This window comes from Mizuhopecten yessoensis, unplaced genomic scaffold (assembly GCF_002113885.1).
Source record: "Mizuhopecten yessoensis strain PY_sf001 unplaced genomic scaffold, ASM211388v2 scaffold9431, whole genome shotgun sequence".
In the NCBI taxonomy this organism is placed as follows: Eukaryota; Metazoa; Mollusca; class Bivalvia; order Pectinida; family Pectinidae; genus Mizuhopecten; species Mizuhopecten yessoensis.
In genome coordinates this window covers 782,057-794,669 of record NW_018408044.1, presented here as the reverse complement: position 1 = coordinate 794,669, position 12,613 = coordinate 782,057, and the positions used below count along the sequence as shown (strand labels likewise).

General features: G+C 35.5%; 1 protein-coding gene across 2 annotated transcripts; it reads right to left on the bottom strand.

Annotated features, from left to right (window-relative positions):
* Positions 1–816: 816 nt before the first annotated feature.
* Positions 817–9,803, bottom strand: LOC110458114. 2 transcript variants are annotated; one of them, XM_021509695.1, is made up of 4 exons: positions 9,576–9,803; positions 5,769–6,335; positions 3,007–3,157; positions 817–2,421 (listed from the first exon to the last, which is right to left on the bottom strand). In XM_021509695.1, the coding sequence occupies exons 2-4, from the start codon at positions 5,916–5,918 to the stop codon at positions 1,730–1,732; spliced, it is 993 nt and encodes a 330-aa protein (XP_021365370.1). In that variant the 5' UTR covers positions 5,919–6,335; positions 9,576–9,803; the 3' UTR covers positions 817–1,729. The 2 variants fall into 2 exon arrangements, with proteins under 2 accessions (XP_021365370.1, XP_021365369.1); XM_021509694.1 differs by having other exon boundaries at positions 9,631–9,803.
* Between the last annotated feature and the right edge of the window lie 2,810 nt (positions 9,804–12,613).

The following is a 12,613-nucleotide window of genomic DNA, read 5'->3' as shown; positions in this document are numbered from 1 at the left end:
ATTAGTCCCCGTATTTGTTCTTCCCTGAAATTATATAGTTCCAATTCTATTGCTTCCAAAATATTTAAGGTTACTTGATTTTCAAAAATCAACGGGTCGGTTTGTAATTTCAAAATTTCTGATTCCAATTTCCAAAGTTTTTCTTTCTTTGTCTGATTTTTCCAACTTGCATATGCCATAGTTTTTCCCCTTATAGTCAATTTGATAACTTCCCACAGGAGTTGATCATTTACTGAAAAACTTGCATTGTCAAAATTGTTATTATTTCATCGATTGCATAATCATTAAGAACTTGGTTTATTACACTTTTACCATTTTCAATATAATTTCTATCATGCAGCAATGCATTGTTGAATTTCCACGTCCCTCGTTCCTTTTCATGGAATAGTATATTCAAAACTTTTCAAGATTCAAGATTCAAGAAGCTTTATTTAATGTCGCATATACATGTAACATAATAACATTAGCACTGTAGTGCTATTCTTGCGACAAAACATATATAAAATTTAACAAGTACAATTGTACTTATGAATAAATATAAAAACAGGACAACAATTTAAATTAGATATGATAAAATTATACAGTAGAGCATATGATATCACACTTGAATGTCACACAAGTGTTACAAAAGACAAGTTAAGACACTATACTAGTGTAATGTACATATATGCTTATGTAGCAAAGCGTAAAAATTTCCAGGATATACACTAATATAGTGTGAATTAAAAAGAGACAATGAAGTCATAAATAGAAACAGAGCTATAATTATGATATTGTAAAAAAGTAATGATCTTTTAAATAATGAAGCTCAAATCTAAAATAAATATCAATTATATAATAAGTATATTATTTACTGAAGTATATTAAATTAAATAACACAAGCAGCAGTGAAATAGTTGTAGTATAAAACATGTAGGTAGATTCCAAAGGGGGACAACTCACACTATATGGTGTGTGCAAATAGCACATGAGCAGACATTTTTGTTCCAGGTGCGGAGCAGCCCACGAAACGACTTATAGTTTTCAGCTAATCAAAGTTCATTTGGTAGGCTGTTCCACACCTGGGAAGCAGCAAATCGGAAAGATCTCTTACCATATGTGGAGGTGTTCACCTTTGGAATCTTTACAAGGTTATCTTGTCTCAGGCTGTAAAAAAACTTCTTTCCTCTCAACAAGATTTTGTAAAACTGATGGAGAAATTTCATTTAAAATTTTCACAGTCACAGCATTGATGAAACACTCACTGTTGTCTCCTGTTCAGGTCTTCAAAAGGTTAGAGGACACGGTTATGTGGCTATAGCTTAAAAAATAACACAGGAGTCGGTCTCGTGCGTCCTTACCCTGTACCTGCCATACTGGAAGTTATATTGTTGTCGCTATTTCTCAGAAGTCTAATGTCATTTTCTGAACATATATTGACTTCTGGTAGCCTAAGCACTGAAATTCTAAATTGTTTAAGAGTGGGCCTACCGAAGACATATTTCAATCAAACTTACAAACTAATTTGAAAAGAAAGTGTTACTTTTTATTTTTTTATTTTATTTTTCACAAGTTATCCTTGCTGAAAGTATGAAATATTGATGCTTTACTTATAGACTTTGTGTGTTTCCCAGCTAGCTAGCTTTTATTTCCTACTCCACATTCCCAATTAAGGTTGTATTTCATCCCCTGGCTATGAAATGTGTTGACTTGCATTGTGCCTTCTTTAAATTTAGCCAAACCTACATTTTTATGTATATAGAAATTCTGATGATATTCTCAAATCAATACCATTACTGTCTAACAGTTCTTTTAAATTGTTCACTTCCAGTCGCAACTTTTCACTTTCAGTTTTAGATTTCTTTAAGTCATCTTTTAGTTTTTTGCATTCTTGACGACACGTTTGGTTATCTGATTTTAATCTTTTCACCTCATCTTTGAAGTTTTTCGTTTCGGTTTTATACTTTTGATTTTCTGCTGTCAATTTTTCTTCAACCTTTTTCACTTTCTTTGTTTCCTTTTTCATGGCAAGTATTTCAACTTTCATATCTGTGAGTCGTTTCTCTATCAGCTGTGGTATAGAATACTCCTTGTATGCTTCGTCTTCGCTATCTAACCCAAGAGAGGTCCGACACCGCTTGGCCAATTCACCTAGCAAGTCTGAGATTTTTGTCAGAAGAGTTTCATAGTGGAGGGAGTCAAGTTTGAGTTTTCCCCTGTTTGGCCCCTTTATCAGAGGTATCAGGTGGTCAGATATAAGGTCTTTGAGAGGTTGGTCCAGAGCCTCGGAGGGGCCCTCTGTAGGAGAAATATAGGACACTTCTTGAAGCACAATAGGAACAATAGTTTCTGATAACACCTTCAGTATGTAGTCTTTGTCACGGAGAATTTCCCCGTTTAATCTCATCCTCTCCTCAACAGCATTTCGGATTCGCTGAGTGTCTGAAAATAAAAAATATTTCTCCATCAACAGACATTATGAAATAAAGCATGTCAATAGCATGATAAAGCTATAATGTTAAAAATGTAAATCCAGCTTGTTTCTATTAGTTTCCATAAAGGTATACATTTGTAGGTATAGACCTTTAATGAAAAATACCTGAAAGCACTCCATGAGAATAGTTAGAATCTTTGCCAGAATGTATAGAGATTTATCCTTCACTTATAGCTTTTAATAAAGAACAAGTTTCCATGGCAGGAATTTATAATTGTGGGTATCTGTGAGATTAATAGAATACCTCACCCCCTTGAGGGTGAGATAGCGGAATCTCAACACGAGGAGGAAGATTCTTAACTTGCTAAACACAAGGCTTTCCTGGAGGGTTGAAATTCCCAATCTCATCCCAAGGGGGTGAATGATTCTTTTACCCCTACCCTGTTCACTCATTGTGTATCATATATACATTAATGTACTTTTAACCTTACAGGCCAAATACAGGGTTGACGTAACATTGATGAAAAGTGTGGATTACACCTGTCTATGGTAAAAGGATTTCCTCTATCTCTAGAAAGTTACAATTAACTTACATTCCTGTATGTTGAGTTCTGCCTCCATCTTTTCACTGATCCAATTGTAGTCAGTTTTGAGGACCTGTACAAACTGGCGGAATGCACGAGGTCCACGACGGGGTAGGATCTCCATCAAGGTCACGACCTTGTCCTGTCGAGTCATTTGCTTCTAAAAATAACCCCAACACAATCAGATTTAATGTCGAACGATAGTGGTGGAATACAAACTGGATTCTACTTGTTTTATAGTACCCACCAACCTATTCTGAACCTTTCCTATCAATTTTAGTATCCTTCAACCAATAATAAACCTTCCTTTACTGTTTTGGTACCCTCCAACCAATTATAAACCTTCCCTTACTGTTTTGGTACCCTCCAACCAATTTTAAACCTTCCCTTACTGTTTTGGTATCCTCCCACCCAATTATAAACCTTCCCTTGCTGTTTTAGTGCCCTCCAACCAATTATAAACCTTCCTTTACTGTTTTGGTACCCTCCAACCAATTATAAACCTTCTCTTACTGTTTTGGTATCCTCCAACCAATCATAAACCTTCCCTTACTGTTTTGGTATCCTCCAACCAATCATAAACCTTCCCTTACTGTTTTGGTATCCTGCTACCAATCATTAACCTTTCCTAACTGTTTTGGTATCCTACAACCAATAATAAACCTTCCCTTTCTGTTTTGGTATCCTCCAACCAATCATTAACCTTTCCTAACTGTTTTGGTATCCTACAACCAATTATAAACCTTCCCTTTCTGTTTTAGTATCCCCCAACCAAATATAAACCTTCCCTATCTGTTTTGGTATCCTCCAACCAATCATTAACCTTTCCTAACTGTTTTGGTATCCTACAACCAATTATTAACCTCCCCTTTCTGTTTTGGTACCCTCCAACCAATTATAAACCTTCCCTTACTGTTTTAGTATCCCCAACCAATTATAAACCTTCCATATCTGTTTTGGTATCCTCCAACCAATTATAAATCTTCCGTAACTGTTTTAGTATCCTCCATTTTTTTTTTCTCCCCAGGATGACTATTATTCTATTATGGCCCTTTCCCGAGGGAACTGTTCTCTTATAGTGTTGTCTGGGGAGGGCACTATACCTCCCCAGACAACACTATAAGAGAACTGTTCCCGAGGGAAAGGGTCATAATAGATTTAGTACATCACATGACTGTACTAACTGTGACTGCAAATTGTGTCGCCTGCTTCGTTTTCATACATTGCTGAGCCTCTGCAAAGCAATCAGCATTCCCGTCCCGAATCTCAAAACCATTTTGGCAGACGACAACAATGAACTGAAAGTAGAATATGTACAGCGCCCCCTAGGAGAAGGGGCGCAACTCTTGGCGTCACGCTACTTTTCCCGCAGTCTCAGCGGTCCAAAAAAAAGGTATAGTTCCCGTCGTCAAGGGCGGATGCTAACTATACCAAATAGAGCAAGGGTAGTTATCCAATAGCTATCCTAGTAATTATCATGTGATGTACTAAAGTTTTGATAAATCAGTTCTGAAAAGAAAATATGGGACTAATTTATGAAAAAAATGTTCAAGATGAAATTAACAAAAGAAGAGTCAACAACAGGGTTCTGAGAGTAAAAATGCAAAATATTCTGGCCAGACCAGGATTTGAACCCTAGACCTCACATCATTATACTGTCGCTCTAACCAACAGTGCTATCTGGTCAATGGATGTGTCCTGACCCAGTGGAACTAAGTTTGTATCTTACACCAAATTAAGGGAACTTAGAGTAAGAACAGTGGAATTCTCTAGTGTTTTGTCTGCAGTGGGACAACTGGCATCCTTATTGTGGTGGATCATCCCCATTATCATTCTCTGTCTGTAGTATTTATATACAGTTTTCTTTTTTCAAAATGTCCATTTAATTGAAAAGATTTACAAGATTTACCCTTCCCATGCTCCCTTACACTGCTGTCCCTGTGGACTAGTTATAGTTAGATTTACCCTACCCATTCAACACTGCTGTGGACTTCTAATATGGTCTTTGTGATAAGGCCTGACAAAAAAATGTTTGTGTTTTCCTGTAACATGTTGGAAATATTTAGAGTAGGTAGGTATTTAACAAATGTTATTTTTAATTTGATATGGTTTATGTAGAAGAGTGATCTTGACTTTAACAGTGCTTCTTTGAAAATAGCCTTAAAAAGTTTAGGGTAGGCAAAACAAATTAGGGTAGGTTATAATAGGGTTACCGGAAACAAAAAATATATTTAAGGAATGACCACGATTTTGTTATGTTATATACAGTATATACAGGGGAAAAAATGTGCACTTTGCATAAATCCACAAAGCGGTTTATGCAAAAAAGTGCACAATTAGTTTTTTTGGTATATCAAAAGTATATACCAAAATAAAATCTTGGGCATTCTTTATTATTTAATTTTTAAAAAGTAGACAAACACGTTGTAAATGCACAGTTACTGATTTATTTAATTTCTACGTAAACTAGACAATTGTGCTAAAAAAAGCTGCGTTTTAATTTTGCATTCTGAAGTGTAAAAAGTAGTTCCATCATCAGTTGTGTTTCTTTTTAGGTATATACGATATATATACCAAAAACATTATGGGGGAGATAGGCATATTTAACAGCTAGGATTGTGACTGAAGTGAAGCTTGACTAGGGAGAACCTGCCTGGATCTCTGTGCCCTACCTGTCCCTTTCTGGTCTTCTGCCCCCTGCCCCCCTGCCCATCCCATATATCTCCTACCCCTCCCTTGCCCTCCAACCCCTACACTCAGACTATACTCACATCTACCCTGTCCCTCTGATCCTCGGTCAGGATGTTGCTGTAGTGAAGCTGGGCCAGGAAGCACTTTGTAGGATCCAGATCTTCTATCAAACAGTTCCTACAGTTTTGTAACGTAGCTTTCTCCTGTGAGTCCATCTCCAGTAGACGCATCGGGTTACAGAAGTTGTGGCGGGGCAAAAGTCAGAGACTGGTCAAAATGTACTACTTTCACCTTACAAGGTTATATAGTTTAGACGATGATCTAGAAGACAGTGTGTCAGTTTTTGTGTGTTGTACGCGTATATCAATAGGATTCATATACTGTCCACATTCCACCATTGTATTGGATTTATAAATTTTACACAATGTATTGTCATCGGACGTCCTGTGATTGAGAAAATCAGATGTAAAATCTCGGTAAAAATTCTGAGAAAAGTTCTAGAAATAACTGGAAACAATCAGTAAATTGGTTCATAAAGAGTTACAAAAATTCCTTTTCATGCGAGATAGTATCCACTTCTGTTTCCACATTGGTCGAAAACTACTGTCCTTATCGTCTTCCACACATGGAGTCTCAACAATCCTATGCTGAAATAGATAAATGTTGTAATTGGTACTTAAGTTCCAAATCAAATGTATAATATTATATATATACACAAGACGAATCATCTCAGTCTGATCTTATCCATTCAGACATGCTGTTAGTAGGAAGCAATCTTTTTAATTACTCTGTGGAGAAAAGGTTACGTACGACCAATTGTGTATGAATCAGGTAAATTAAATTAAAGTGACATATCCACATTTCTCTTTAATAGTTTTAATTTATCTTTGATATGTTTTTGATATACTAAGAATGGTTTTGATGAACAAATCTGAATTTCGAATGCCATTGCTTATTAGTTATAATGATGATAATCTATCGCTGAAATCTAAAAATATTCTTACAATCAAATGTTCAAATTAAGGTTTTTGAAACTTTAATCCTATCATTATTTAAAAGTGTAAGTATCCGAGCAATTACTTAATATCATTAGGAGTCGTACGACATTTAATTTATTATTTTTATTTATTTTCAGTTTTAATAACTTTTATCAACATGGACATCATTTTCAAGGGCCTCAAATTTATTTTCTCCATATCCCTTCAACAAAGCCCATCCATATCGTTTGATCCTACATTTCAGAACGACCACAGGGCTTATTGCAGGATTAATACGGTAATGTGTGATCAAGGAAATGAAGCATCAACTCATTTACCCCTGAAAACACATTTGAACTCTTCCAATTCAAAGTTTGGAAAAGTTCATTATGAAATTGAGGGGTGAATGAGTTAAATACCAATATCCGAATGAAGTTTTTCTAAGTCTGAATTATCTTTACCATTTGTTAATGCAAAATTCTCATCTTGTACTTCTTCAAAAAACATTGTAATTCACCAAAAATATGGGTATAGAGTGATCCAAAATGATCATTGAAAGGCAGAAAAAATTAAATCCATTCTTTGAAATTTTGTGTAAGTGATAATTGTTAAGTCATATCAGGCTTTTGAGAAACTTGGCCCTGTTTTAAGTAAAATGACTTCCCTCCATTGAGGTCTGGTGTCGAGTGATTTCCTTTAAATCCATTATGTTTTTGTAATACAGATATCCTTGATTTTGAAAGCTTAATTATGAAGTGTAATTTGTTAGTAGATAAAAAGTTTAACATGCTCAGTGTTAAGTTTCCTGACATACAAGTATAGGTTTTCTGTCATTATAATTCTATAGAAAGTTCTATCTAAATTGTCATATACATTTAACTTTCAAATAGGATCCGCCTTAAACTATTAAGATAATTATACATTCAAGAGTTTAACTGTAATTTGAATTTTTGCATTTCAAAAACACGAATTGAGATTTGATTACTGTAATTATTATTAGAAATAAAGAGACAAGACGGAGACAGAATAGGACTAGATATGTATGATATCTATTGATTTCTGTACAAGACATGTACAGTGTGTCCCATATATCTGACATAGTCAGGGAAGGGCACCCCTATACATTTTTGTTGTGATTCTCTTGAAAAGTATATTAGCATCTGTTACTATTTAATAGAACTTTACAAACATTACTTTTCTCGATGTTAAAGCTCAGAAATCTTAATTACATAAAGTAAAAAACAGGGAGAAGGAGCTTGTTGATTTAGGAAATGGTTTATCGAAGGTCAAGGACACTTACATAAAGAGTGATTATCTTGTCCAAATCCTAAGTGAAGGTCAGAATGAATTATTGCTTGTCGAAGGTCAACTACACAGTGTTACAAAAAACACAATTATCTTGTCCAAATCCTAAGTGAACCTCAGAATGAATTATTGCTTGTCGAAGGTCAACTACACTGTGTTACAAAAAATACAATTATCTTGTCCAAAACCTAAGTGAACGTCAGAATGAATTATTGCTTGGTGAAGGTCAACTACACAGTGTTACAAAAAATGCGATTATCTTGTCCAAAACCTAAGTGAAGGTCAGAAAGAATTATTGCTTGTCAAAGGTGAACTACACAGTGTTACATAAAATACAATTATCTTGTCCAATACCTTGTCCAATACCTAAGTGAAGGTCAGAACGAATTATTGCTTGAAGCTCAAAGTTTATGTAGGTTTACTCACTAGGGAGCCAAAACCCTGCTGGTTTTGGGGGGAGCCAAAACCCTGCTGGTTCAGGGGGGAGCCAAAACCTGCTGGTTCAGGGGGGAGCCAAAACCCTGCTGGTTTTGGGAACAATTTGCAAATAGGTCAATGTTACCAAAATAGAATATCATGATCACAGAAGGAATTTCCTGTGTGGATGCTGTAAACTTTAGAAAGAATATTCACACAAGATCAGTATAATTTAGGGTATACGGTTCTTCTGTATCTAATGACATGGTGGTTTCTATACAGCAGTACTGTAGAACAACTATGGNAAACGTCCTTACTCACGCTGAAACAATCCTCACGCCACGTGAGGTATAAATCTCACGCATTCAAAAATATTCTCCCTCTATCCCACGCGAAGCCATAAATCGGCAATTTTTAGCTTGGGTCGTACAAAGGGGAATAACTCTTATTGCAACGTTGTGCTTTGGAAGTGAGCTGACGCGAGGTGTCGCTATACATCCGGTGGAAACGAATGTAAGTATATCGTAAGGTGAGTAAGTTGTTTTCACAATCGTCTGCTGGATAATCGAACTACTCGGTAGTANCATATTGCAGCCTCCCAAAACACACACATACACTACACGCATGCATCCTGCACACAGGGGAGGCCGTCCTTAAAAGACCATGGTGCACTTGTATAAAACATCTCAATTCTTGAGATTTCCTCAAGTCTAATATTTCCCATAGACAATACATTGCTTGAGATTTTCCTTAACTTTGAGATGGTTTATACAAGTGGGTACATTATAGCTGTTAATAGGAGGTTAAACAATAATAAACCAAACCAAATCAAACTATTTCTTGTTACAAATATATAGTGTCCGTGGCCCTCTCTGTGGTGACAGGGAGTTAGAACCTGGGTTGTGGTGTTTGAGGGCGAACACATTTTAAAAGGGGGGAGTAGTGTTGCAGGTTTTAATTGTATATAGGATTAAGGTCGCCTTCTAGCTTGGAGCTAGAGGGAATTTCCCATTAGCTCAGTGGTAGAGCGTCCGACTAGGAACCTGGAGATTGAGGGTTCGATCCCTGGTGGAAGCACATTATTCTCTTGCCTGTTACAAATGTTTTTACATGTTGTTTTAGGCTCTTTAGTGTTAATGATAGAAATATCATTCAGCTCTTCATAGGAATAATGATTCATTTACTTACCTCAAAACCACCAGGAATCTCTACCTCAGTCGCTGTGTACGTTCTTGTAACTTACCTAGAATTATTATTCTGAGTAAGGTTTGGTCCTTTACAAAAGGCTAGAGTTGTCTCCCCATGCTTTCCATTGTTATTGATGATCACAGTATTGTTTTACATGTTGTCCTCCTTCTAAAGCCTTCATTACAAGTGGGTACTGCTTCTATACCTGTATATATAGGTAGATCTATATCTAACACACATGTGCTTGTCGGACAAAAACACTACCTTTACCATACAATGAAGGGTATTATACACGTCGGATCTGATTTACATATCAAACTCATGTGTTTTTTACCTTTATTCATACTGTATTAAAGGCATAATCTACAGTTAACCATATCTCTTATAGATTTTATTGTTAGTGGATATGAAATGCACCATATTAGGGATTTAACTTATCATGTAAAAGCTATTGATTGCCATTTCAAACAGGAGATTAGTATAGGATTACTGTGTTTTGCTGTTATTATTGATTGGTATAGTATATCTGGTGTTATAATGAAGCCTCCATCATGCACAGAGTTAAACAATGGTTTCAAAGTTTGCGTAAATTCCTTTTCAATATTCTGTCATTGAGTGAGATGTATTGGCGGTAATTAGAATACCTGCAATAACTTATATTGACAATAAACCTACAACTAACGTACAATTACAATTGTTATCTGCAATTAGCAGTGCTTTTATGCAGCCAGGAATTATCTGACATGGCGTAGTACCTGTTCATTGTGTGTTTGATGTGAGGGAAGTGATGTCATTATCGTAAGTAAATTGACAGATTGTATACGCACTGCAGTTGAGATAGATTGGTGGGTGGTTCAGTATGATGTTTCTCAATTGGGTCCATTACCAGCAACCAGATAACTTAGATTTCTAGTCTAAGTTGTTATTTGTTTATTCAGTCACTTGGTCAGTTGTTGTCAATTCAGTCACTTGGTCAATTGTTGTCAATTCAGTCACTTGAACACTTGTTGTCAATTCAGTCACCTGGTCAGGTATTGTCAATTCAGTCACTTGGTCAGTTGTTGTCAATTCAGTCACCTAGTCAGGTATTGTCAATTCAGTCACTTGGTCAGTTGTTGTCAATTCAGTTACTTGAACACTTATTGTCAATTCAAGTCACTTGGTCAGTTGTTGTCAATTCATTCACTTGGTCAGTTGTTTTCAATTCAGTCACCTGGTCAGGTATTGTCAATTCAGTTACTTGGTCAGTTGTTGTCAATTCAGTCACTTGGTCAATTGTTGTCATTTCAGTAGATTTGTTTTTGTTGTCATTTCAGTCACTCAATCTGTTGATGTCAATTCAGTCACTTGGTCAGTTGTTGTCAATTCAGTCATATGGTCAGTTGTCAATTCAGTCACTTGGTCAGTTGTTGTCAATTCAGTCACTTGATCAGTTGTTTTCAATTCAGTCACCTGGTCAGGTATTGTCAATTCAGTCACTTGGTCAGTTGTTATCAATTCAGTTACTTGGTCAGTTGTTGTGAATCAGTTACTTGGTCAGTTGTTGTCAATTCAGTCACTTAGTCAAGAATTGTCAATTCAGTCACTTGATCAATTGTTGTCAATTCAGTCACTTGGTCAGTTGTTGTCAATTCAGTCACTTGGTCAGTTGTTGTCAATTCAGTTACTTGAACACTTGTTGTCAATTCAAGTCACTTGGTCAGTTGTCAATTCATTCACTTGGTCAGTTGTTTTCAATTCAGTCACCTGGTCAGGTATTGTCAATTCAGTCACTTGGTCAGTTGTTATCAATTCAGTTACTTGGTCAGTTGTTGAGAATTCAGTTACCTGGTCAGTTGTTGTCAATTCAGTCACTTAGTCAAGAATTGTCAATTCAGTCACTTGATCAATTGTTGTCAATTCAGTCACTTGGTCAGTTGTTGTCTAATCAGTTACTTGAACACTTGTTTTCATTTCAGTCACATGATCAATTATTGTCAATTCAGATACTTGCTCATTTGTAGTTAATTCTGAGTCACTTGATCAATCGTTGTCATTTCAGTAGATTGATTTTTGTTGTCATTTCAGTCACTCAATCTGTTGTTGTCAATTTAGTTACTTGGTCAGTTGTTGTCAGTTTAGTCACTTGATCAATTGTTGTCAATTCAGTCACTTTTGTCAATTTAGTCACTTGATCAATTGTTGTTAATTCAGTCACTTTTGTTAATTCATTCACTTGATCTGTTGATGTCAATTCATTCACTTGATCTGTTGATGTCAATTCAGTCACTTGGTCAGTTGTAAACTCAGTAGTTTTAAAAGTCATTTAATCATTCAATATTTGTATCATGTTGTCATTGAAGTATCTTGTTCAAGTTTTTTTTTACCAATTCAGCAATTACATTTTAGGTCATGTTGTTGTCAATTTAAGTCAGGTCTAGTAAAATTGTCAAGTTTAAAAACTGCAAATTAAGTTGTCTTTCATACCATTGACCAAAAAACGATACTCTTTGATTATAGCAACAACCAGATGGAAATAAGAACAGAGAAAATTACAGAATTATAAATAATTTTAATTAAAAAAGAAAATGATGATAAAAGTAATGAAAACCAGACAGATATCTGTTGTGTGATGCTTATAGCATGTAACAAGTGTAATCACAGAGAAAACAAATATACGTCATAGAATAAATAATGTCAAAGGAATATCACTTGATGTTATGATTTATTCAACCATATGATACCATACTGGGGATGGATCCTGATTGTATCCGGTGAATTTGGCACATTTGAATACAGTATTTGCTGATACAATGAAACTTCGTTGGTCACTAATAACTCTTCACCTCCCCGGGAACCTGAATTGATTGGAAGACCTCAGAAATCTGTTTTGGAGTCAAGTATATTGCTTAAGAAACAATTGCATCAATATTGCATGTTGTATCAATTATAATGAAAAAAAAATGAAATGGCACAGTTTCCAAGTAAACAAAGTTCCATCGTAAAAGCTTTTTTGATTAATAGTAATGATAGAAATACATAAAACCGAAACACCTGAA

Coding starts and splice junctions, on each gene's coding strand:
- LOC110458114 (XM_021509695.1), bottom strand. CDS start 5,918: ATGCGTCTACTGGAGATGGACTCACAGGAGAAAGCTACGTTACAAAAC. Junction 3,158..5,768: donor ATCAGAGGGACAGGGTAGAT/GTGAGTATAGTC, acceptor GGTTATTTTTAG/AAGCAAATGACTCGACAGGA. Junction 2,422..3,006: donor AGAACTCAACATACAGGAAT/GTAAGTTAATTG, acceptor TTTTATTTTCAG/ACACTCAGCGAATCCGAAAT.